Genomic DNA, 27,162 nt, shown 5'->3' with positions numbered 1-27,162 from the left:
TTTTCTTGCAGTTCAGGAGGCCAAAAGTCTAAAGTTATGGTGTCAGCTGGATCTGGTTCCCTTTGAAGGTTTGCAGGGGAGAATCCTTCCTGCCTCCTCTGGTTCTGGGAGATGCGTTTAGTCCTGGACATTCCTTAGATTATAGCTATATAACTACAATTTCTACCTCCGATGTGTCCATCCCTTTGCTTTTGTCTCAAAATCTCTCTCCTTATAAAGACATCAGTCACTGGGTGTGAGGCACACCTTAATCCTTTATGACCTCATCTTAACTTGATTACATCTGCAAAGACCCCATTTACAAATAAGATTTCCTTGATAGGTAGAGGGGATTAGACCTCAATGTATCATTTGTGGGGGCAATCTCGCCCACAATACCTAAAGTTAATATTCCTGAATTTGGGTCAAGGTACGTTTGAAGAATTTTACTGAACACACATCCAATAAAATATTTAATGGCAGGAGATCATTGCTTGTTTATATGACCAAGTTTTTACTTAATTACCAGAGTCTTTAATCTTGAAAACATCTTGGTACCTTCTATTTAATGAACTGCTTAATGAATAATTACTATTTTAGTCATTAATCTGAGAACTTAGAAACACAAATATTAATCTAATGTAAATAATCATGAAATAATCATTTTTACCTCTCAAGTATATCTAATATGTTCATATTTTGCCTGTATGATCCTATTAGTATTATATAGGGAAGATATGGACATAAGTAAAACTTGGAATTATGTAAGTAGAATTATTATAATTGTGAATTCTGTTATAATTGGAACATAGGAATCATTGATCTGAATATCATATAATCAAATCATCTAAATGAGGTATTTTTCTTGCTTTCATAGCAGTGTGTACCATTGTCTCTCCAGAAACCTATCATAACTGCAAATTTATGCAAAACAAAGCCACACAGGAAAAAAGTAAATTCCTGGGGTATTGTGGGCATTCAACAAATATGAGAGGGAGAAAAGGAAGATGTGCATAGTACTTTATTTTCTATATTTCATAAGACTAGTTCTATAAGTAATTATTTACTAATTCATTTTAAAAAGATATTCAGAAGATTACTTGGAATTTTTGATGCTTAATATTTTCATCCTGAAGTTCTAAAATAATAATAATTTGATTATCCATGTAAATAATCCAAGTGGAATTTTACCTGTTGTTTTCTTTTTTTCCAGTAACCCAACAAAAGATTGTAAAATCTAACATCTTCAACTTAGGGCAAATAGAAGCAATAAATACAGCAAATTTAAAGGAAAAAGGAGGGGAGTGGGCAGTGCTGAGTGTAAGTGGGATCTTGTTACTCAAAAAGATATGGCTATTTTTTTTAAACCCTTTAAGAAGAAAAATTCATAAGTGAAAGGGCTTCATGTTATGAATGACGTCATGATTTTTCTTGAAGTATTCAGTTGCATCTATATACCAAAGACAAAATAAATAATAAATAATAATTGTAGATAGTCTGTAGTTTTCTGTGTTAACAAAGGAATTTTATACTCTAAAAATGTCTGCCAGCCTGGCACCGTGGCGTATTCCTGTAATCCTAGTGACTCAAGAGGCTAAGCCAGGAGGATCACAAGTTTCAGGCTAACCTCAAATATTTAGCAAGACCCCTCAGCAGCTAAGTGTGAACCTGTCGCAAAATAAAAAATAAAAAGGGCTGGAAATGTAGCTCAGTGGTTGAGGGCTCCTGGGTTCATTCCCCAGTACCTAAATAAATAAATGTTGCTGCTATTAACAATAAAGTGGTTGGGACTGGAGGTATAACTCAGTGGTAGAACACTTGCCCAGGATGCACAAGACCCTGGTATCAATCCACAGTATCACAAAAATTAAAATTAGATGATTATTAGGGTAGTCAGTTAAGGTATTAAAAATAATTTTGGATAGCTAGAATAATGGTGGATTTTCAGCATATATTATACAGAAAAGCAATAAAACATCATGATTAAAAGTTACCTTTTTTCCCCCCACTTAATAGATAATGTGACTGAGCAAGTCACTTAACCTCATTAGTTTCCATAGCCATAAGGATAGTGATACAGTCACCTCTCCTTACTTATGTTTTCACTTTCCACCTTTTAGTTACCTGCCATCAAATGTACATACAGAAAATGAAAAATTCCGGAAATAGCGTGAGCAAATCTTTCACTATCCTTCTCCATCCAGTCTGGGTGTGAGTCATCTCATTGTCCAGTGTATCTAGGCTATGTAAATTAGCCCTTTAGTCAACTCGGTCACCATTTTGGTTATCAGAACAGTATCACCATACTTGTGTTTAACCCTTTTTGAGAGAGCAGGAGAAAACATAACATTTATTATCACATATTGTGAGAATTGTTCTATTTTATTACTAATCTCTTACTATGTCTAATTAACTTTACCATAGATATATATGGGAAAAACATAGTTCATATATAGGGTTTAGTACTGTTCATGGTTTCATGCAGTCCCTTGGAAGGAATGTATCCTTACTTGATAAAGGGAACTACTGTACCTGTTTATCATGTCAGTGCCCTCCAGCCAAAAACCACCAGGAACACACCTGTAGTTGAATAAGCTGCAGTGGTAGTTTTAGCATCTGAAAATCTTTAACTGATACCCCAGGTACACAGGAAAAGTTAGTGTGCAGACAAATGTAACCATAATCAGGTGTCCACATAAGTACATCCTGATGGTGGGAGTGTTGGGATAAGCATCTATTACAACAGGAGTGAGCCAGTTTTGTGTTCCCTAAGATGGATGAATACGTTGAATAGAGTTAGTGCCTACGGAGCAAGCTGAAGTGTGTCTGAAGAGAACTGTCCCTGGATAGTCCTGTTAGTTTCCCTTGGATAATGTGTGCTGACAGGACTGTAATGACTTCAGCAGAAACATTTTGATGATGTGAGATCAAGGTCCACTTTTTACAGAACTAAGGGTTGAGATTAATGATGTGAAAGAAACTTAAATACCAGAGGGGCCTGTAAAAGGAAATCTTCTGAGGTGTTTAAGGAATAACTATTAATTTTTTGTCAGCCAGGTCAGATGAGAGATAACAGAGCCAATGATTTGTTAAATTCAAAGCAGGAACAGTGGTGGGGGGCAGAGAGGGGACAACAGTTTTGTTTTTCCTTGGTGATAGGAGAGCTTAAACGGGTGCCGTGGCACACACCTGTAATCCCAGGGGCTCGGGAGACTGAAGCAGGAAGATCACAAGTTCAAAGCCATCAGCAGCTTAGTGAGGCCCTAAGCAACTTGGTGGGACCCTACCTCAAAAAAATAAAAATAAAAAGGGCTGAGCACGTGGCTCAGTGATTAAGGTGATTAAGCGCCCCTGGGTTTAATCCCAGATACAATTTAAAAAAAAAAAAAATCTTGGTGCTGAAAGTTTATATTAAACTGTAATAGGCAGGGCTAGTAGTAAGGAACAGTAAATGAATGAATCTAGTTTCATTGTCTTGGGTGGAAGTCATCCATTTTTTAAGGTAATCTCTTCAGGAGAATCCCTCAGAATCCAGACTTTCAGGTCTCCCAATGGAGTGGATGTAGAAGAATCAGGAAGATGTAATGAGTGACTTTTAGGTTGGGAAATAGGAAACCAGTAACCAGCACCTTGAAGTTTCATTGCACTGAGTCAATTATTAACAGAACCTGATAAGTTCCTTTTGCCCTGATGAGGGCTAACCTTTTCCTGTCTTTTCCAGAAAATCAGAATTTACAGAAAGATCATACATTAGAAATGTCCCTGGTACCTCTTAAAAATTACAGTTCTAATGTTTATACATTGTTGATGAATCTCAAGCAAATAATCTTGTTCTTATCAAAAGCTCCCCAAGCCTGGCTTTGTGGCACACATCCCAGTGATTTGGGAAGCTGAGACTGGAGGATCTCGAGTTCAAAGCCAGCCTCAGCAAGGCGAGGCTGATTGAGACCCTGTCTCTAATAAAATACAAAATAGGGTTGGGGATGTGGCTCAGTGGTTGAGTGCCCCCAAGTTCAATCCCCAGTTTAAAAAAAAAAAAAAAACAAAAAAAACCAAAAAACTCCCCCAAAGTGGCCCCTTGTGATTTTTAAGTTGTATTTGGTGAAATTGCATCAGTTGAGAGATAAATGTACAAGTTAGTGTTGCAGTGATTAAAAAAAAAAAAAAAAAAAAACATGAACAGATATTTGCCCTGGAAAAATGTAGTTTTGGATTGAGAAGACCCATGAAAGCTATAATAGTTCGTAAGAATAATTCTATGTAACCTTTTGTTTCCAGAGCTTGACTCTGTTTCAGAGTTGTCATGGATCAGGAACCAGACCAAAAAAAAAAAAAAAAAAAAAATCCTGATTCTGCTGACTCTGAGCATATGACACTAACTAAGCAAAGCATTTGTTAGGAATACAAAGATAAAAAAATTGAAGAATTTCTCATAAGGTTTTTAGCATCTTTGTTGAAGTATAACTCACATAACCATAAAAATTTAGCTGTTTAAAGTACACAATAGTTTTTTGTGTATTCAGAGAATTGTGTAGCCATCCCACAGTATAAGTTTATAATATTTTGATCACCCTAAAAGGAAACCTCGTACTCATCAAGAATACTCCTTATTTCCTCACAGCCCCACCATGTCACCACTAGGTAACCATTAATATACTGTCTATATAGATTTGTCTATTCAGGATACTTTATGTAAATGGGATCATGCAGTAGGTGATCTTTTCTGACTGGCTTCTATCCTTACCATGTTTTATTAGTTCAACAATGTAGTACTTTTTAAAATTTGTAAATGCTTTTGAGAGTCACAGACCTAACTCAGCCTGCAGGGCTGATTCAGATGGAATAATCAAGCCCGTGCTCATGTTCATGTTCTCATTATAGTTTAATCCACTTATACACAACTGTCAACATGTGAGGCAAAAATACATCACAGAACCAATTTCACCAAGGGACAACAAATCTAAATAACCAAAATAATCCCCAAAGTCCTGATTTCTAGGAAAACCAAATAAACTCAACAGTAAAGAATTGAAAAAATATTTCATTGAAATACTTGAGCTCATTTCAGCTTGAATTTATTCCTCCAGCCAAGGGTAGGTTGTACTTCAAAAGGGATTTCAGATCTGTACTCTGTTATTGAGAGTCCTGTTGCAAAGCAGTTAAGAACTTAAGCAGAATCTTGATGAGACTTCCATTTCCTTTAGTGCTCTATAGCCAAAAGCCACCTATAATTGAACAAGTTGAGTTTATTGCTCATTTGCAAGAGAGATCATACACCATGGGGTTTTTAGGGCTTCTCAGTGAGAGGGTATTAGACAAGATATAGCAGTGGATTTGAGCTTGTGTTAGATGAGTTCAGGGAGGATTCCAGGAAGTCAGGTTTCCTTGGTATTGGTGGTGTCAGAAAGTAGGAATTATTCTATGACTAAGGTCTTAATAAATAATTACCTAGGAATGCAGACTTGAGTGAAACAACAACAGTGACGAAGTTACGATGTGGGGGATGTTGGTATTTTTGGTTTTGCACAGTGATCTTGGTCTTGCCTATGTTTGAACAACAGTGGGGGCGGCTGTTGTTTTTCTTCCTTAATAAGGCTCACGGAGTAACCTAGTCCCTCTTCCAAGAGACTGTTATGTCCAACAGAACACCATGGCCTAGCTACGAGTGCCAGCCAACTCCTAAGCAAGTGAGTGAGTGGCCAGGTCCTGAATATTAGGAGTTACTTGTCTCTTTTTCAAGTATCAAGTAAGATATTATATTGAAAACATGTAGAACAGTGCCTGGCACATAGTCACTGCTCAGTAGGAGATAACCAATATAATTATTTCTCATTGCCAGAAGGGTTTAAATATCTTGAGTACCTAACTAATCAGTGGTAGTAGCAGTATGTGTTTGATGCAATAGAAACTATCATATACCACTTCTTATTGGTGAAAGGGTGAACTCTCTTAAGCTGGCCCTTATCATATAAAGTTGATTGTCATTATAAATCAGCTTTACTGTTTCACAAGGTAAAAGGGTCTGTCTAGAATTTTTAGCCTTCTCACTACCCCTGAAAAAAGGAAACTTTTTTTTTCACTGCTGGGTATACAACCCAGGGCCCTCATGCATTATAGGCAAGCATATTACCACTGAGGTATACCCCCTGCCTAGAAACTTCATTTTAATAATTTAATAAGAAGCATCACTATCACCTCAGAAAAGTAATAACATCTGCTATTAAATTAGTATAAGTTAAATTCTAATTCATGTAATTACTTGTGTTGTGATTGGCAAAAACAACCATCTCAGGAAAAAGGTTTGATAAAATTTATTTTTATTGATGGTTGCATAAGTGATGACACTTTTTTGTATTATAACTTTCACAGTATGGATGGACTCTGAAGCCTGTGTTTTGTTTTAATGTTCAATTTAACTTGGGAGAGTTTTGTTGTTTTTGGCTTTTGGTGAGGGAAAAGTGCTTTTGTTTTAATTTTTGCATGCAATGTATCCATTGAATTAGGGTCTAGTAGCCACTGTTTTGATGACATTTAAGCATGTTGAAATGGATTTTTGTTTTGCTTTGTTTTAGATGTTTTTTTGGGCGGTGCTAGGGATTGAACCCACAGCCTTGTGCTTGTAAGGAAGCACTCTACCAACTGAGCTATATCCCCAGCCCCATTTAGTTCTTTTTTGACTGCTTTTTAAACAAACCTTTGACAATCCTAGAATCAGTCCAAGGCAGAGTGTTTTTTATTTCTCCCTCACTAAGACTTCACTCACTCCTAGAAGTAATGTAACCCGCTTGATAGTAAGAAACAAAATGCCAGTCTTCCTGCCCTACCCTTATAAGCCTCCAGGTGGGTTTTGTTTTGATATAAATTAAAATACCTATAATTGCCTGTAAACTTCTATACTGTCTTCACTCTGATTAAGTTCCGAATCTATGAAGTAGATGTTTGTCTCCATGGTGATGAAGTTCAAATATTGGGATTTTTCTAGTTTTTATCTTAAGACAAACTGGAATGTGAGCGTTTAGTTCCCTTTTTTGTTCATTTTGGTTGGTTTTATTTAAGGGGAAAAAAGTGAGAATGGAAAGATTGAGAAGTAAGCAGTTCTTTCTTCAACAACATGCAGCATCATCTGGTTCTCTACCAATCTGGAATAAAAACAAATCAGAAGGATCAGGGATAAGTTGGATAAGTAGGAATAGGGGACAAATAAATGTTATTTGATAGTAAGGGAAAGAGGAAAGGAAAAGGCATGCATAGAAATGCTAAACACACCAGTAGGGCAGAATAGGGTACAGTACAGAATGAGTGTAGAAGCACAGTCCTGTCTGCTTTCAAAAGCCTCTATTTCTGTGTATTAGAACATAGTATAATAATTGGTGACCTTGTTGGTTTCCATGAGTCATCAAGAAACAAAAAATAAATTATATTATGTATTATTTAAGAAGGCAAGGTAAATTGTAGCCCTGTCACAAATATTCCAGCACAAATGATTAAAGTAATTTTGGATGCCATAAGAGGGATTAGGTTAGTTTTTTGAAAAACTTTAATGGAAAATATACTTGTTTCCTAATAATTCCAGCTAATTCAAGTGTTCCAAAAGGAAAAACTGAAGTACTGGATTGTAAATTTGCATCAGGAGGAAATTTCATCCTATGTATGTTAACAGATGATATTTATTAAATGTTCACATGTACATAGTATTATACAACTATTACAATTGGTACATTTTAACTTTCATTAAAATATTATAATCAAAAATTTGTTTACTATAAAGAAAGTAGACCTTTTCAGAGGCTCAGATTTCTTCATTTGGTGTAACACAACTTATTTGCAGATAGTAAAAAAATTGGCATAGGGCTGGGGAGATAGCTCAGTTGGTAGAGTGCTTGCCTTGCATCCACAAGGCCCTGGGTTCGATCCCCAGTACCGCAAAAAAAAAAAAAAAAAAAAAAAAAATTGGCATAGTTTATTATCTTATGAGGGTAGTTTGTTTGGATCCATTGTCCCTAGGACAAACAACAGGTTGTGTTTTTTGTTTGTTTGTTTGTTTTGGTTTTTGGTTTTTTTGCTTTGTTTTTTGTTTTTACAGACCAATCTAAAAGTATTTGAAAACCTGAAAAGATGGTCAAAAAACTGTCAGGTTAAATTAAAGGGGGTGGGGACCTTGACCCAAGAGATAACATTATCAGCATTAAAACAAGTTTAATGCTTTGCCAAACATTTACCAAAACAAATAGGTGCAAGATTCATCAAAGAGCAAGGGGAATGGAAACCAAAGCCCAGACAGCATGTGAAGATTATAAAGTTGCTACCGTACATTAAGCAGGGACCTCAAAGGAACTAACTGTATCACTAAAACTAGACCTGCTCCCCATCCTTCATATTCTGGGGAATTACAGGAAAACTGCCTTGCCATTGGGCAGACTAGACAAGGAAAAAGGAAGGAAAATACATTTCTAAGAAATTATGGTCACTAACTAGTCCACTTGCACTTTTACATCCTGGTTATGCGTAGTGTAACTAGGCCAAGGAATCTCAAGAGTAACTTGTTTCAAGACAAGCTCCCCAGGAGCCTCGCAGAAGCAAGCATAAAGCTTCTCTGGAAGAAGGCATATATTCATCCCAACCTCAGCAAATCAATCCCCTATAAATTATTATAAAGGGCAGAAACCATTGTCAAAAATAACCAGGGCACTTAAGAAACAAGACAAATAGAGAACCACTAATGGGGACATTTTAAAACAGCAAAAATAAATTGGCACTATCAATTGGCATAGTTTTCAGACATATAAAACATATTCAATTTAACAAAATTAATAACCTTGAACAATAATTGCAGAGAACAGTAAACTAAAAAGTTAACATAGCAAACTTGAGGGGAAGAGAAAAGGACTTATGGAAAAGGAAAAAAAATAACCAAAATAAAAATCTCTGAACATTTTGGTAACAGATGGGATTTAGCAAAAGAGAATTGAGAACCACAGATAGGTTAAAAGAAATTATTTGAATGCTGCCTAGAGAGAGACAGTAGAAGAGACTACAGTGGAGAAGAGAAGAAATATGCATACAAATGTAGATTTGATAAAAATCCTAAAAGGAGAAGAGAGGTGGCTGAGAATTAATGAAAGGTGCCAGTCCATCAGATGCCAGCAAATCTCAAAACAGGCATAATAAAAAAGAAAACAAACCTAGACACATCATAGAGAAGATTCTTAAGAAATTTTAAAAAATGACAAATTACCCAGAAAAGAATATCTGACTTTTCTATCTCAAAACAGTGGGTTGATATCCAACTGTTCTGAAAGAAAATAACTGCCGGTTTAGATTTCTACACACAGTGAAACTCTCAAGAATGAAAGTGAAAGACATTTTTAAACACAATTATCAGCAAATCATCAGAAGTAAAAGTGAGCACAGAAGGTCTCATCAGTAAGAGATGAAGAGCAAAAGGAGGAGGTAAATATGTGAACAAATGTAAGTAAATATTGCTCATATAAGAGCAATAATGCCTTGTGGAGCTTAATCAGAACAAAAACCTGAAACATCAAACAATAATTATTTGTAAGTTGCAGAATGGGAACAGGTGGAAAATAGTTAAAACTGTCAAGATCCTTGTATTATCCAGGAAGAAGTAAAGGTTTTGATTATACTTCAATAAGTACATGTCTAATTTTTTTTTTCTTGCTCTGTGGATGCAACCTAGGAAACCAGGGCCTGGCCCAGTATGTGTATAATTTCTAAGGTAACCTGTAAAAAAAGAATGTGAAAATATTATATATTTTCCAAACTTAATAGAAGAGAGAAATGGAATGACCATTAATACTTGTATTAAACAAATTGGTTCTAAAATGTATATAAAAATGCAGAGGACCAAAAACAATTTTCAGGAAGCAAATGGACTCAGAGGACTCGTTCTATTTGAGATCAAGATTTATTATGAAGTTGTGATAACTAAAGATAGGCTTTAATGGAAGGACAGACCAGCAGATGAAATTAAGAGAACCTGGAAACAGACGGATGTTATATATAACAGATGACACTGCAAAGCAGAGAAGAGACGTTTCAGTGAATGCATGTGGTTACAAAATCAGCTCCAGATGGATTAAAGACCTAATAATAAAGTCAACACATAAATCTTTCATGATAATTTGAGATAGGAAAAAAATTTTTAATAAGACCAAAAGCCTTAACCATAAAGGAAAAGATAATAAATTTAATTAAAATTTAGAATCTTTGGCCATCAGAAGAACCCATGAAAAGATAAGCCATGGAAGGAGAAAGATATTTGTAGCATCTATCACTAACAAAAGAGATTGTATCCATTTCTGTATGAAACAAAAATGATGAAAAGAAAGACATATCAGGAGCAATACTTGAACAGGCATTTCACAAGAGTAGATTTTCAATAAGTACATGAAATGTTTCTCAACTTTACTTGTAAGAAAAAATGAAAAATATGTGGTACAAAAATTCACCAAATTGGCAAATTTTTTTAAATCCAACAGTAGCGAGGGTTGGTGTGAATGTGGAGCAATGCAACTCTCATACAATGCTGGTAGTAATGTAAATTTAAAGCAGTCATTGAAAAAAAGTTAAGCATTTTCTAATGAAGATGAATATACACATATATTATGACTTAGCAATTCCATTCCTAAGTATAGGAATGCCCTAGAGGAAAAGCGTGCACATAAGTTAAATGTATTAATAGTACAAGAATATTTCCAGCAGATGTTCATAATAACCTGAAACGCCATTGAAAGTAAAATGAATGAGTCAAGTCTGGTAGTGCATGCCTGTAATCCCAGCAGCTTGAGAGACTGAGGCAGGAGGATCACAGCCTCAGCAACTTAGCAAGGCCCTAAACAACTTAGTGTGAGACCCTGTCTTAAAAAAAAAAAAAAACTAAAAAGGTTGGGGATGTAGCTCAGTGGTAAAACACCTCTGGGCTTAATCCCCAGTGCCTCCCCCCCAAAAAAACTAAAATGGATAAGTTATTAATTTGCTATAACAATGAAACTGAACTTCAATTACAGACATGAATGAGGCCACAATGTTGAAGGAAACAAGCTATAAGAATACATACAGTGTGATTCAACTTATATCAAGTTTTATAGCCACACAACCCTGAACTGTATTGTTCATGGCAGGGGTTGGCAAATCTCTTTAAAGGCCAGCTAGTAGATAGTTGAGATTTAACCACTATGTGGTCTTTATTGCAACCACAGCTGCTCAACCTTCCTACACTATACATAGTGTGAGAGCAGCCTTAGACTGCCCGTTGCTGTGTTCCAGCAAGAACTAATCCCTAGTTTATGGGTACATATATTTGAGATAAAACTACTTTTTAAACGAGGGAGTGGGGAAGGAAATGATAACCATAAAAGACAAGCTTGTGGTTGAGGGAGGGTGTATAGTTGGAGAAGAATGAATGGGAATTAATAGAATGCCAGCAGTGTTATCTTGTGACTTGTGTGAAGATTGCTTATGTGTTTCTTCCGTCTTTTAAATTTTGTGTAAAAGTTGTATAGTGAGTAATGTGTAGTCTCAGTAAAATAAGTTTTAAAAATAAAAATTGTCAATGCTTCCTTAAATAATACTTATATATCATTTAGTTTTACATGAACTTTAGCTTGCATTTAAATTGCTTGTTTTCTGAAATTTTCCTCAAATTCCTAAAGAATTTAAAAAGTAATATAAAGTTTGTCTTACGTAGTTCTTTTTAAATTACAAAAACATTTAAATAAAGTAAAAGTATAATATAGAACACTACTGCTTTTGGTTAATCACTCAAGATATGAATACTAGAAAATGCATTTTAGAGGCATGGATATATGACATGCAGGTATTACCTTGGCTTATTTGCATCAAAATATTGACATCTATCTTCTTTTCATTCTTTTATTCACAGGCTCAGTAGACGAAGGCGTTACCGAGGGGTTGCCTACACTTCAAAGCACTTCTAGCACTAATACTCATGCGGATGATGATGATCGGTTAGTTCTAACATGATATGTAGTTTTCCTGTAATTGTTGTGCTTACAACTCTAAATTCAAGCATTTTATCTCAGAATATTATAAGAAATTTATTGGGACCTCACTTTTCAGAGTAATGAGGTAGCATCATCACATTAGACTGTTGGGGGTTTTTTGTTTGTTTGTTTGTTTGTTTTCTGGCATTACCAGAATTACCTAGTCCCATTACTTTATTTTATTTTAATTTTTTGTGTGTGGTGCTGGGGATTGAACCCAGGGCCTTGTGCATGCGAGGCAAGCACTCTACCAACTGAGCTATTTCCCCAGCCCCCCCATTACTTTAAATAGTATCTAGATCAGAGGTTGGCACACTACATACCACAGGACAATTCCAGCCTGCTGTCTTTTTTCTGTAAATCAATTATTAATGGAACATAACCACACTTATTTGTTATATGTCATTTGTGGGTGGCAGAGTTAAGTGATTGAAACAGAGACCATATGGTGTGCAAAGCCAAAATACATACTATCTGGCCTGCTACAAAAGCTATACCAGTCCTGATCTGTATACCCTAGTTCCCAAGTCACCATCTTCACTCAGTCCTTCCTGCTTATACATAGGTATGTAAGGGGCATCTCATACATACTACCAAGACAGAACTCTTGCTTCTGTCTCCCCATCTAAGTCCTGTTTCTCCGGTCTTTCTCCCATTTTCATCCCCCAATTTTTTTTAAACACAAGCCTCAGAATTATTCATGATTCTTCTTTCCCTCCCCACTTTCTCTCTTCTCATATTTAATCCTTAAGTTCTATCAAGTGTGCCACTAAAGTATATCCCCAATCCCCAGTCTACTTTTCTTCTCTGTCCTCTAACCACCCTAAGTGTAAGTCATCACCATCTTTTGCCTCATAACTACTACATTAGCTTTCAAACTGGCCCCTGATTTCATTATTCTATAACTCCAGTCTGTTGTCCATGTGGTAGCCAAAATTATCATCTTTTTCTATTTTAGTTAGTCAGATTAGGTTGTGTTTCAGTCTATAGCTACTTGCTATTTTCCATTCATATTTAAAACCTAAAATTGCTTGTTCTTTTTTGTATTTTGTTGTTTTGTAGTACTAGGATGGAACCTGGGGCCTTGCACATGCTGAGCAAGCTCTCCACCACTGAACTATGTACATCCCACTCTGCCTTTTAAAACAACTATGTAATACAACTTTTGTCTAACTCCAATCAGGCCATTCTTCCTCTTGAATACTACATTCTAACCACATTGCCCTTTCAGTTCCTAAAATACCTCATATTTGTTCTTCCTGCTTTTGGGCCTTTTTGCTTCCCTGTGTCCTTTACCTGAAATGCTTTCTCCCCTATTTGCATATTTGTATTGTTGGCTCCTCCTGGGCCTTCAGATCACTGCCTCAGTGTCAGTTCTCAAGGATCCTGATCACCAGTTTAAACCAGCACCCAGTCGCTGTTGGATCTTCCTACTTTTATTCTTCACTTTGATCATTTTGTGTGCCTTTCACCACTGAATATATACCCCACTGAATGATTGAATTCCTCCTAATAGAGATTGAGGACAATCTTAAAAATTAGATTTGATAAAACTTCAAGGATTCAAGGAACTCAACAAGGATTATTGTTCTTGGATAGCTAAACCTGGCTGAGAAGATTATCAATAGAATCATTTGCATGCATTAATAAAAAATGTAAACAAGGAGAAGTGTGCCCAGAGTCCATAGTTTCAAATATTACTAGGTCCTTTGTTGTTTATTAAATACGGTGCTGAATGATAGGCATATAGAGATGAAATGCTTAATTTTTTCCCTCAAGGGACTTCATTGATTTTCAGGGAAGAAGAGAGAAAGGTTAAAGATAGACAGGTAAACAAGTCATCATTAAGTCATGTAGAGAGTTGAGTTGCTTTGCCTAGAATGATATCTAGCTAAGCTACTGATAAAAAAAGTTTCCAAGAGGATGTGATAGCTTACCGACATTTTATAAAATCATTAGGCAGTATCTAGGCCTAGAGGAGGGATCAAATTGTGCAAATGCACAGAACTGGGAGAGATTATGGCACATTGGAGGGATCATTTGGTATAGGATATATTTAGGGAGTATAACAAGAAATGAGGCTGAAAAGGTAGAACTCAGATACAAGGAGTATTAAATACCTTTTAAAGGTATTGAGACTATTGTGAAGATAAGTTTTTGCAGGCTTTTAAAGGAAGACTGATTTAATCAGAAAGAATACTGTGATTCTGTGAGAAGGATGGATTAGAGGAGTGTGGTGCTAAATAGAGAATTGTTAATTCAAGTTTATATTGAGAAAGCCTAAATTAAAGCAGTAGCAAAAGGGGATTAGAGAGATTAATAATAACTAAGGTAAATTAGTTAATGATATGTTTTGTAGTTACATGTCCATGCTTAATTTAAGATGCTGCACATTCTGGTCAGTAACATTGTTTTTCATATTCTAGGTGAAACTCCTCTAATAATCAAACTATTTTCTAAAAAGTCTTTGTTTCTTTTGTTCTTTTAAAGTTGACCTGCAGAAGTGTTTTTTCAACTTAAAATCAGAACCTGGTTGCCTTTTTTGGTTTATTTTTTTAGATTGGAAAGTGTTCAGTATCCCTACCAACTCTACATTGCTCCTTCTACCAGCAGTACAGAACGACCAAGTCCAAATGGTCCCGACAGACCTTTTCAATGTCCAACCTGTGGGGTGCGATTCACCCGTATTCAGAACTTAAAACAGCACATGCTCATCCACTCAGGTAATGCCATCTTCCCTGTTGTTGGATAAGTGAGTGCTCCAAAACATTTTATTTTGGAATCCAATTTAAAATAGGAAACAGTTGCTTTCAAGAAAAGAAAAATGAGAACAGTTAAGCGTATATCTGTTGCTGAAATGGTGCATTGTCAGGAAACTATTTGTCTAATGCGTTTATGACAGGTATTAAGTATTCTGACTCAGAGTCAATATGCAGTATATAATATGTATATTAAAAGATATTGGGGAAAATAATAAAATAGAAGATTGGGTGTATTAGATATGTGTACATTTGTAAAATAAAGAAGTACACAGATGGTAAAGCAAACTGACTTATAGGTGTATATATGGATGTTCTTTTTATCATTCTTATTTTAACTTCCGTAAATCTGAAATTGTTTTCAAACAAAAAATACTTCAAAATATTTAATATTTAATTATTGATATAATTTGTATTATGTAATCCTAATCTCTCTGCTCTGATTAGTCAGCTATATTTTTATAACATTTTAGATAAATGGTAGGTCAGATTTTTGACAAAATTTGATGAACACATAAATGTACCAGGATTCTTATGTGTAAAACACTGTAACCTCTAATAAACGAGATCTTTGCTACTGTTTTCAGCTATGTTAGTACCTCACTTCTCGTTCTCTAAATAGGTCTTAAAATTCCTATCCTAATGCCAGTTCTTGGAGACATTGTTAAATCCCTGATTATGTTTTACAAGGTGTTTTAGTTTGTTTTTCTTTTTTCTCTAAAACTCTGATAATGAATTTAAGAAAACAATATTTTATAATTCACTTACTGATTTTTATCAATAGCATAATAAATACTCAGAAAGCCATTTCATCAAATGATGGTTCTGTTGTGATCATGACATACAGAAATGTTAGAATTTTCCTTTTTTTCTTCTCATTTCTGTTTGAGATGGGGAACATTTTCAGTGTATCTCTATAGTGAAATGAATATGCTCTTACATGAAGATTTTGGTTCTGTCTAAATTCTAAATAGTTAAAATGTGTTTTGAAGTCTAAATTAGGTGAATTTCAGTAGATATTACCTGATTTGCCCTCTTCCATCCTGCCTTATTTTTAGGCACTAATGACTTCAAATATTCTGCACCTTTTCTGAGATACTGAATTAGAATATGTTTTTTCTTATAATGTTTATCTTTTTAAGTTATAGCTATAAAATTGTAGTTCAGAAATTTGTGAGGTATATGACCTTTCAGTTTATTTTGTTCTCAAATATTTTTTGTTTTCCTTTATTTTCTAGGAATTAAACCATTTCAGTGTGACCGCTGTGGGAAAAAGTTCACCAGGGCTTACTCGCTAAAGATGCATCGCCTAAAGCATGAAGGTAAACGCTGTTTCCGGTGCCAGATATGTAGTGCCACTTTCACTTCCTTCGGGGAATATAAACACCATATGAGGGTTTCCCGGCACATTATCCGCAAGCCTCGGATTTACGAGTGCAAAACATGTGGCGCCATGTTCACCAACTCTGGAAATTTAATCGTGCACCTGAGGAGTCTGAACCATGAAGCATCAGAGCTAGCAAACTACTTCCAGAGCAGGTGAGGTGCACAACGAAAATCCAACCAGGAAAACTGCTTTCTAAACTCTCTTTTCCTGCTTTTAGGGCAGCCTGCTGTGTTTTTTAAAATCAGGTTGCCAGCTAATCAGTCACATTCATTTTAAATTCCCAGGATCCATACTTTGATCTTCTGATCTGATAAAATTTTTGCTGGATCTCCTAAATAGATAAAATCATTAATATTTTATAGTTGGTATTAAAAGTATATTCCTAAACAATAAAAAATTTATATATTTTAATATATATATATACATATACTTATATATTCCTATAGACACAGACTACTTATCCTCTTCATTTTTTTTTTTTAATAGTATAAGGTTAAAGTAATTTTGTAGTGACTCTTGAATAGAACTTAGAAAATATACCATGTCAGGTGATACTTAGAAATATTACATTACTTCAGACTCTGGATATTAGTGAAATTCTTACCCACTTCTGTTTTTTTTTTTAATCCTACAAAAGAATGTCCATTTACCAATAAGAAAGAAACTTTTTTTATGGCAATTATAATGGATATGATTGTTTAGAGCCAATGAAGTCTCCTATTTTCTTTCAGTTTAGAGCTCCAAATCTTTTTTTTTTTTTTAATAACTTTATTTATTTTTATGTGGTGCTGAGGATCGAACCCAGTTCCTCATATGTGCTAGGTGAGCACTCTACCACTAAGCCACAACCCCAGCTAGAGCTCCAGCTTCTACTAATAATAATTTATAATAGTTACCTTTTTGATTTATACCGTATCCAATGAAATCAGGTTCTAGTCCTAGCTCTGCCACTAACTGTGTTGAGCATGTCACTTTACAGATGAAGAAGCTTGAAACTTAGCAAAAGATAAAATGTAAGCTTTAAACAAATGGTTTCCAAGGCCTCCTCTAGAAATAAAATTCTATTGTGGTTTTTTTTTTAATACTTTATAAGAACTGTACCTCTATAGAAATCCTTAGTTTCTCATAAAATTAAATCTGTGTCCTTACATTTTAAGTTACCTCTGTTTTTAAAACCTTATTTTTCAATAGATTCCAAACTATTTCTGGATAAAATTTGCTTTCCCTTCAAACTAGACACTAATTTTGTTTAATAAGTTCTAATTCTGAGTATGTGATTGTCATATCACTACCTATATTATACATACCATATTAAATAATCATCTCAAAATAAAATAGTGTTGGAGCTAACCACTCCTGTGTTTGTGTCTCCCGTGTGCAGAGCCTTGTGTCCTTCACTCAATCTTGTCTAACCTTGAAGACATTTTAGAAAATAGAACACGGGACATTTGAAATTGCTTTGCAAATGGCCAGATTTTTATTTTATTATTAATACTGAACAATCAGATTATAAAATGGCCATATCAAATGTGTTAGTTATTGACAGTCCTGGTATAATGAACTTTTTTAGTTTCAGTAATGAAGATTTACATAAAACAGATAATACTTACTTCACAGTGTTTATTGTTTTAACTACCAAAATGTGAGTATAATAGAAAATACAGAAAAGTATAAAGAAATTAAAAATCTTTTTTTTATCTTTTCTGGGAAAATTATCCACTTTTGTTGAAATTTCATTATACTTTACTGTCCACATTTCCTGTAGGAATTAATAATTAAATGACTTTTGGGGACTGACCTGTAACCAATCTCAAGGAATCTATTCCCACATTGTGATTCCACAGTCATTTATTACCATTTTCAAATCTAATAGCAAGATAAATTATTTTGTTTCTCTACTTTTTATAGTAGATTATGTATAAGGTCATTATGCATAAGGACTTAGTTTGTTAACTAACTTGTATCCAGTTAGCAATAATACAAAGATGAGTTTATGTATCTGTTACTCGGTGTAATCCAAGAAAAGTTAAGTACTTAAGTTATTCAGATCATTTTTTGCTTAAGTGAGCAATAAGCTGAAGCCTTCTCTAGAAAGAGCTACTTACGTTTGTTGGTGTACAAACTCCTCTACATAGAACAAGAAAATCTGTTTTAGGTGTCCAAAGGGTCACTGAAAGTGATCATTAATCTTATATATTGTTGGTAGGGAGAGTTGATGCACCTTGGTTCTACTGGATGACCTTGGTTCATATTTAGGAAATTTTTAACCTTAGAGTTCCTGAGTTTTAACCTTCATTGAAGAATTAGTGAGATGAAAAGTCCCATTCTTGTTTTACAGATTACATCCTTTAATTGTAGCTTATCTATTACTGGTTTGAAAATTAACTCTGTATTTCATCCTTTGCCTCTTATCTAGTGATTTCCTAGTACCGGACTACTTAAACCAGGAACAAGAAGAGACCCTTGTTCAGTATGATCTTGGAGAACACGGTTTTGAAAGCAACTCCTCTGTTCAAATGCCTGTAATTTCACAGGTCTCCTCAACCCAGAATTGTGAAAGCACTTTTCCCTTGGGGTCTCTTGGTGGGCTGGCAGAGAAGGAGGAAGAAGTGCCAGAGCAGCCAAAGACCAGTGCTTGTACTGAGGCTACCAGAGATGACCCCCCAAAAGCAGAGCTGTCTTCTATAACTATTGAGTAATTTTGTGATTTGGCTTCATTTTTGGTTTTTGGAAAGTGCCTGTGCTTGGTCTTGTACATTTAAAGTTAATTTAATTTTTTAAACAAGAAAGGGTTTGGGAAAGAACTTCCCTTTTCACTTTGTAAGCCCTGTGACTAACGTTTTATTTTTCATAACAGAGATTGCTTCTGTAAGTACACAGCAACATGATGTTGAAACAGAATAGGAACTATGAGACTTAAGGAGAACCTGTTGACTTAAAATATATACCAGTTTTTCCTTCCATTGTTGTTAAAAGTAGGCTGACAACAGATCATTAGGTAAAGAAGAAATCAGATGAGTATTGATCTTCCTCAGATGAAAGGGTACTTGAGAAATTGCTAAACAGAATTTGACAAATGGCTCAAGTAGATGTTTACTCCTATACACAGGATGTTGTAAAGCCTTTTGTTTTGGAAGTATTTATGGTAAGCTTTCTTAAAAATTATTAAGGTAAATACTTTTTAAATCCAGCATACTCTTTTTTTTTTTTTTTTAAGCTTTGTCACTTCTATTATGATTTTTCATGGTGAAGATTTGGTATTATTTAGGCATTCTCTGTACCTTTATAGTACCACTCCAAAGGCAAAGAACCATGATTGAGAAAAGTCAGGCTATCAGGAATGTAGGATGAAGCATGTAAATCCCCGCTTCATAGAAACTATTTTAATACTGCTTTTCTAACTAAAATTGATGTTTACCTGGTTTTTGAATGTTAATGCCTGGCTAACTAGGTCATTGCCCCAGTTTTCCCCTTGCCCCATCAAAAATACTTTCTCTTGCATATACTGGTATGCTACCATATAAAGGAAAAATATTGGAGATATTCTATGTTTTATATATAGGTTTATGTATTGGTGGGGATGTTTTTACTGTGCTGTTTTGGACAAAATAAAGAATTCTGTGTTGAGACTATGTTCTTAACTCAACTAAGAGTGTTTACAAAGCCCCATATGACAGTGAAATATCCTCCTTGTTCCAAAATATTTTTAGACATCACCAAGTTTATTTAGAGCAATTACTATAGTTTTTACACAATGTAAGCAATAATATAAAAGATGAGAAGAGGCTATACAGTGATCACCTATGACTCATTAATCTGGGGAGTGGGGAAAAAATTAATACTAACAAAAAAGCTAAAAACCTTAAATAATATCACGTTTTTTGCTGCTAAAAAATGAAATTTATATGATGCTCTAGGCTGAGGTATACTTTTCATCTGGTGCCATTAAAGTATCTCTGACTGATCTGAAATATTAATGGGCCCATGCCTAATGAACTTTTGTGTAATTTTTTTCCCTCATCTAAAATGTCCAAAGTTTAATATGAAAGCACCTGATTGGATTAGAAAAGAGAAACAAATTATAGTCAGGATTTTGGGGTTTTTTTTTTTGGGGTTTGGGGGAATTTTTTTGGTACTGGTGATTGAATCCCTGCATATGCTAATAAGCACATGCTTGTCCACTGAGCTACACCCTCCAGCCCTTATTTCCAATTCTCTACTTATGAAACTGGGTTTTACCCATTTTCAACCAAACACAGGCATATTACCTTCATGAAATCAGCATATGTAGGTTATAATGGGCTTCCACCATTTATGTTTCTCTACTAATAGAAGCTGAATTACTTTCCGCAACAGACTGTGATACTCTAATGATAGTGCTGTGTCTCAACTAGAAAGGTCAGCGGTTTTTGATGTCATGTAGTCTTTGAAAACTGCCCACCAATAAATAATATTAAATTTAAGCCCAAAATCCTACAAAAGTAAAATTATGACCAGGAATCATAAGAAAACAAAAAGGAGGGAAGTAAGAATGAAGATATGTGTAGATTCATTGGTTGAAAATATTGTAGCACATCCCCTATCCTGAGAATGCTACATGGAGTGCCCTGCCCAAACTGGCAGCTCCAAGGTATTCTTACTGTGCTCACAGTAAAGAATTAGTGCTGGGGATTCTTTCCCAGATGGAAATTTTAGATGTCATTGTCTCATTACAAATTGTATGTATTTCCCAGTTTTACTGAAATTTGAATATACTATGAGAAAATGTATCTGGTTAGTTGTCTACTACCCAGACCTTACCAATACAGGTAACTGCTCATTATTTAACATAAAATGATACAAAGGCCTTTTTCTATTTCAGTGAGGCTCTGCTTTTTTCTTGATACATGGTGTAATGATGTTTCATTTATGAATCTGTTTTACAAAACAAAGCTGCAAAGGATAATTTATAGTAGTAGTTAGATTTATTTTAAAACATTTTAAGAGAGGAATGCCTGGATGTACAATTTTTACCAGAACTTATGAAAACCATTGCAAAGAAATGAAAGCCAGTTATATTGCTTCATCCATAGAAATTACCAGCATAACAAAACATAAAATATTCCAGTTCAGGATATTTAACCATAAGGTATCTTTCTCAAGGCCGAAGAGGGTAACTTTGTGATATTTAAGGGCTTAAATTTTAGAATGCAAGGTAAATTGCCTTTTTAAAACTAAGCATTTTATAAAAGATAAGCTTTTATTTTCAATTTTTTAACTACCAAATTGTTGTGACATACTTTAGAAGTTAAGAAAGGTATTCACCCATGATAAAGGATATTGTAGCTCCTATATTCATTCTCATTTCTGAAGGTATATTCTAACAGTCGAAACATCTAGCATGTCAGCAATTCTGCTAATTCAGAAACAACTGATACTGGGTTTTGGTTTTTTGTTGTTGTTGTTGTTTTTTTAATTTTCTACAAATGGATGCAGATGGAGGTTATCATCCACAACTTTTAAAACAGATTGTTCTTAAAGTTTGCAATTTCACGCAGGAAAAATATACTGTTTAACCTCATTCATTCATATATTTTAAAATTTCAACAACCATTCTAGTTTACAATAATTAGGTTTCATGTTATGACACATACCTTTTGGTTTTAAAAACAAACCAAAAAAAAAAAAACCTTCCGTTTTTTGTTAAAATATTTTACCAAATGGAATGAGCTAGTCCACATATCTGAGTACTTAAATCATTGGTAACTCAATTGCCCTCTAACTACTGAGCCAGACTCTTCTAGTCTACAAATGGTTCCCTGAGAACCTTTAGAAGTTTTGTTAAATATTTCAGTCTTTTCTCTCTTCTTATTTTATTCTATTTGTGTAACTAGTCACTAGTTTAGTGACTTTTATTTAGAAGTTTCTCAAATTGTTTTAGACTCAGTTTTGTTGTCCCTGAAAAATACATTACTATATGGCAGTTCTGCACTAGTATACCACAGAGAGAGAATTATTACCTAATGAATGAACAGTCCTAAAATTTTTACATCTTCACTGAAAGGAGTTTGAAATAGTAAAGTTCACATTTAGAAGGAACAAGCCCCCATCTTGCTAAAAGGAAATAAATGTGGTTTTCACTATAAATTATCAACATAAGATGCTTTATTTATAATATATTTAGATTTTTAAAGTTACTGAGAAGAGACTATATAGAAACTAGATTTTCTTTCTGAAGCAGTACAAAACAGGGAAGCTCTATTGTGTTGAACATGTCTGAGGAATATTTATAGACAAGCATATTCATAGGCTTAAGGTTGTCAAAATTTTTTTCTTATTTTGTTTATGCCCATTTTTATTTTTGCTTGATACAATGTGGTGATATAGGATATTTTTATTTAAAAAGTCCTCAGCAAGACAAATTACCCAGAAACAATAATGAGTTGAAATTGAACCCAGTCCTCAGATTCAGCTAAAGAATGCTCTGTTGACCTTAGATTACAGATATGTTGAGATTTTTGTCATTATATTTATGGGGAATTAAACCCTATGTCAGGTGGGGAATGAAGACAATTATCAGTTTCCATCAGGAGTCACGGTCTTATTTTTATCATAGAAAATTCTGTGTTTTTAAAAATAGTCTCTTCAATGATTTCAGACAATGTTATTGGAATCTGTGTTTGGCAATATCTGAAAAATTAGACTGCTTTGAAGTGTTTGTGCTACTTTAGTTGAGCTCCCTCTGTACAGGACCCAGACCAGTTCCAACTAATACCAAGGTTCCTGTGTACATAATAGTTTACAAAGAACTTGAGTTCAAACCATGGATTAAAAACAAAAACTTTTTTTAAAAAATTAAAACTTTAATTTTTTAATTTCAGTTTGAAGTGCCTGGTTTATAAAATCAAATTCTTTATTTCCTTTCTCTTTCAAATGGACTAAGTATGCTGATCAGGCCTAAAACCCTGGGCTCAGCTGTGATGATTTGATATAGTTGCTGCTTAATTATTTGAGGAGCTAGTGTCATGACTTTTATTAAACTGTACTTGTTTTCCAAATACTAGCCTGACCATACCCAGATTTTATTTAGTTAAACATGTTGAAAAATCATCTTGTAAATGAAAGCTTAGGTTGTGAAAGTCCACTACCTGCAAAAGGACAAATCTTTCCTGCTCCAAGAGAAGCCTGTCATCACTGAATACACATCGAGTCCTTGGTATTAGTGAAGGCTGTGTTCACTTCAAGACGGAAGCCTTTCGTGCAGTTCTTAGAAACACTTGCTTTCCAGAGAGAACCTTTCTGAGTGTTCTCTAGATTTTTTTTTTGTTTGTTTGAAGTATCAATTTAATTTTCAAGTTGACAGATGCTATGTAAAGTCTCTCATACTGAGAGTAGTCCATTAAATTTTTGAAAGTTGCACTGCTTTTCATCTTTCAGGTACCTGAAATGAATGACATCAGGTATTTGGAAGGAGTAAGATCATTAACCTTATTATCTTCCTTGTACAAAGTGATGGCTTCTAATTCTTCTATTTCAAGATATTTTTTAGGAAAACAACCCCTGATAGAGTAAAATTTGGTTTTGATTCAAGTTCCCAATAATATATTTAATTTTTCTGTTGTTACTGGTGCCTCCTGTTGCATCAGATAGAGATTGCCTGCCTCTTTGTAGGGCACCCTTGTGGCACCTTATGTCTGACTTGGAGGATAGTATATGGCTTCTTTGTGCCACTACTGTCTTTTCAAAAGCCATTTTATAAAAATCCTAGGTAGCCTATTTTAATATTTAAATATATATATTTGTGAAAGATACTTTTAGAACAGACTTTTTTTTTACTTTAAAATTCCTGTACTCCCATTTTTAAGAGTAAATTTAAGCTTTTCCGGGATTAGGAAGTGTCTTTTTCCAGAGCAGCAAAATGAGAAAGTTTGAAGTAATAGACCAGGATTCAGTGATAAAAGAAACATATCTGGTTAAGGGGGACAGATTTGAAGGGGGGAAATTGCTTTGCTGTAACAAATGGATTTTTAAATAAAATTGTGTTTTTGTTTGTGTGATTTCATATTTGCTGCTATAGTAGCTCAATATATTACAGGGCTAACACATAAACCTGGCTCCATCTAAAAACTGAAGTCTTTTCTAGTGCAAACTGCCTAGGAGGAGACTGTACCACAGTCTTCCAGAGGGTGACTGATTGCTCTGTGTAACTGATGCATGCTTTAATATTTGTCTATAACTCGACAGCAAGGAAGTCTTGGGAAAACTTTTACCCTGCTGTCTATAACATGATTCTTGGGGGGCACTGGCATCTTGTGAAACCCTCAAGGAAGGGTAATGCTGGGGAGAAAATGTGAATTAATTACATAGATGGGTGTCTTTATGTTCTCCACTCCTCTCCTAGAACCAGTACAACTCTTCAACTGTGCCAGTCCCTGATTCACCAGCTTGTATCCAGTTGTCATCTCATTCAAGTATGGCTTTACTTGGTGACAGTGGCCATAGCTAAGTTACTTGGCATGTTTGACTTTTGACAATAACAAAAATGGTTTTGGATTTTGTTTCATTTCCTAAAAATGTATACAATGTCAGAGCTTCACATTTTATATACTAGTATCTGGCTAATTAGTATTTTACAGGAACCATAGTTCTTGGTGACTACATATATATATTTTTGTGACTTTTTTGTAAACTAAGTGCCGTTTCAACGTTACAATCATTTTTAGAGTTATTGTAATCAATGTGAATATCATGTTTTTTCAAATCTGTTCTGAGCCTATAGTGTTTGCTTTGTGAACATGTGTATTGTATATATCCTGTATAGTTACATTGTACTGAAATATTAGCTTGTTTGATATAAGGAAAGTAAGTATTGAGTACCTTTTTGCTAGCCTGATTGTTTAATCTTTTTAAAAAAGGTTTAAACTTAAAAAAAAAAAAATCTTCAAACTGGCCTTTATTACATGGTCACAACAAACTTGCAGTTAGAAAGGATGGACAGGGGGAAAAAAGTTTTGAGTGTCTTTGGGTAGAAACATGAGAGTAAGATTTGGTTTTGTTTTGTTATTTCTCATTAAAATATCTTATTAATGCTTTATGGAATAAGACTTCCTGCTGTTGTTATTTATTACTGGCTGGAAGGAAGAATTGGCAGTCTTGGCCGAGGTCAAGTGGATGAGGGAATTCAACTGAATATTCACTGCTTAATATCCAGTGAGTGAGTGCAAACTAGAGAATACTGGACAGCCTGCATCAGTTTCCTGGTCAAGAAAGAAAAGACCTGTTTCACAAACACCAAACCCAAGATTGGGAGGGGCTATAAAGGAGGCTGGTTAGAGGAACTCATCAGGTCCTGGAGCTTTGAACTGGGTTCCTGTGTAAAGCTGTTTAAGGAGTGGTGGGTTGCCTCTTTAGAAGTTGTTCTGAGTTCTTTTTAATTGTTTCATACTTAATAATGACCAGAAACCTATTATTGCTTTTCAGTGATAAGTTACGAGAGAATGCAAATAGGTACCTAGCAAGGAAAGTAGCCCTATTACATAGGTGAGGAGCCTAGGAGAGCCAAAAGGAAGGGCTTCCTAACTGGATTTATCTTGAGATTTTGACAATACTGATAGTAACAGACAAAGAATTTTTTGTCCATTTTTGAGGTGCCACACAGATGGAACCTAGGTCCTCACATGTGCTTAGAGAAGTTCCACTACTGAGCCACCTCCCCAATTTTATTGACCTCAACCAACCAGGACCATTTTAGTTCATTAAGTTCAGAGAAGAAAAGGGTAAATTTTAAGAGCCCTCTCTCTCATTCATTGAGTATATTAAGTATTTTTAACAAATTTACCAAACAATTCAAGGTCAGCAAACTATTGGTTCCTCAGTAGCTGAGCCACAGAGGAAAGTGTAGAATTTAAAATAATTTTATCCTGTGGTTGCATATTCTTTTCAGTGAATAATACTAAAATAGTTGAAGATGTGTATTTCCTCAGTTGTTGAGTTGAAATTAATAATATGAGGGGTTTTTAAAATTTTCTTTGTAGTTAAAGATGGACAGAATGCCTTTATTTTGTTTATTTTTAATGTGATGCTAATGATTGAACCCAGTGTCTCACACATGCTAGGCAAGCGCTCTGCCACTGAGCTATAGTCCCAGTCCCATTGAGTTTTTCTCTTTTGAATAGAAAAGTTTATTCTAAGTACTAAACTGACAAAATTAGCAACATTTTATATCTGTAAACACACCAGGAATTTAAAGGAGGGAAACTTGCACTTTAAATACCAAATCCCAAATTATAATACAATTTTTTTTAATATAAGTAAACTTTTATACAAATGGAAAAAGTAAGGGCATAGTCAATCTAGCAAGAAATTTCTTAAGCAAACTAATAATTGAACACCCTTATGGACAACAGGAAACCTGTTTTGTTGCCGCTGCTGCTATTCCCTTACATTCCAATGGGTTTACTTGAAACTTTTGCACCAAAAATATTGAAATATTTATACCTACCTATTTTCTAGGTAGGAGAACAAGTCATGGCAGAGGCTGTGAGCAGAGTTAGCATTAGAATCATTTTACAGAGCTTCCACATACAACCCCCCACCTTTCTGTCCATGCCTAATTTTTCCCACAACATTTTTGCTGCTTTTAACTGGAAGTCATTTAGTGAGTGAGTCTCATTTACCAGAGAATCTGAAAAATTAGGTTTAGTACCACCACACACAGACCCCTAGGATAGGGCTGCCTCAAACGAATTGCCTCTGGTGATTTTTGCCATCTAAAGACTCTCTGTTGGGGAAACTGATTTAGAACATAACAAGAAAAGATCTCAACCAAATAAAATCCCCAGAGTTCATTTTAAATTAGGGGCTGAGGCAGAAAACGCTCTGCTTGGCAATCCAAACACCAGTACGCATAGTGAGTCCTGTGTCTGTGCAGGAGCAGAGCTGTTGAATCTACTTAGAAATTAGTTAAAAAGCCTTGTTAGGTTTCTCAGTTTATAAAGGAATTTGATCTTCAGAAACCCAAGGAAATAGCAGGAAA

General features: G+C 34.7%; 1 protein-coding gene across 6 annotated transcripts in view; it reads left to right on the top strand.

Moving 5' to 3' along the window:
• Nucleotides 1-25,221, top strand: part of ZBTB44 (zinc finger and BTB domain containing 44) — a 66,167-nt gene extending 40,946 nt beyond the window's left edge. For 3 of the 6 annotated variants that reach the window (XM_079103158.1, XM_079103157.1, XM_079103159.1), the window contains 4 exons: nt 11,882-11,966; nt 14,562-14,725; nt 16,000-16,300; nt 18,565-25,221. In XM_079103158.1, coding sequence (XP_078959284.1) covers nt 11,882-11,966; nt 14,562-14,725; nt 16,000-16,300; nt 18,565-18,847 — 833 coding nt within the window. In that variant the 3' untranslated portion in view covers nt 18,848-25,221. The remainder of the gene's footprint in view (nt 1-11,881; nt 11,967-14,561; nt 14,726-15,999; nt 16,301-18,564) is intronic. The other 3 variants (XM_079103161.1, XM_079103160.1, XM_079103162.1) reach the window with 3 other exon arrangements.
• Nucleotides 25,222-27,162: the final 1,941 nt, after the last annotated feature.

Source organism: Sciurus vulgaris (assembly GCF_902686455.1).
Source record: "Sciurus vulgaris genome assembly, chromosome: 11".
In the NCBI taxonomy this organism is placed as follows: domain Eukaryota; kingdom Metazoa; phylum Chordata; class Mammalia; order Rodentia; family Sciuridae; genus Sciurus; species Sciurus vulgaris.
The sequence above is the reverse complement of the archived record's forward strand: the minus strand, read 5'-3'. Positions and strand labels throughout refer to the sequence as shown.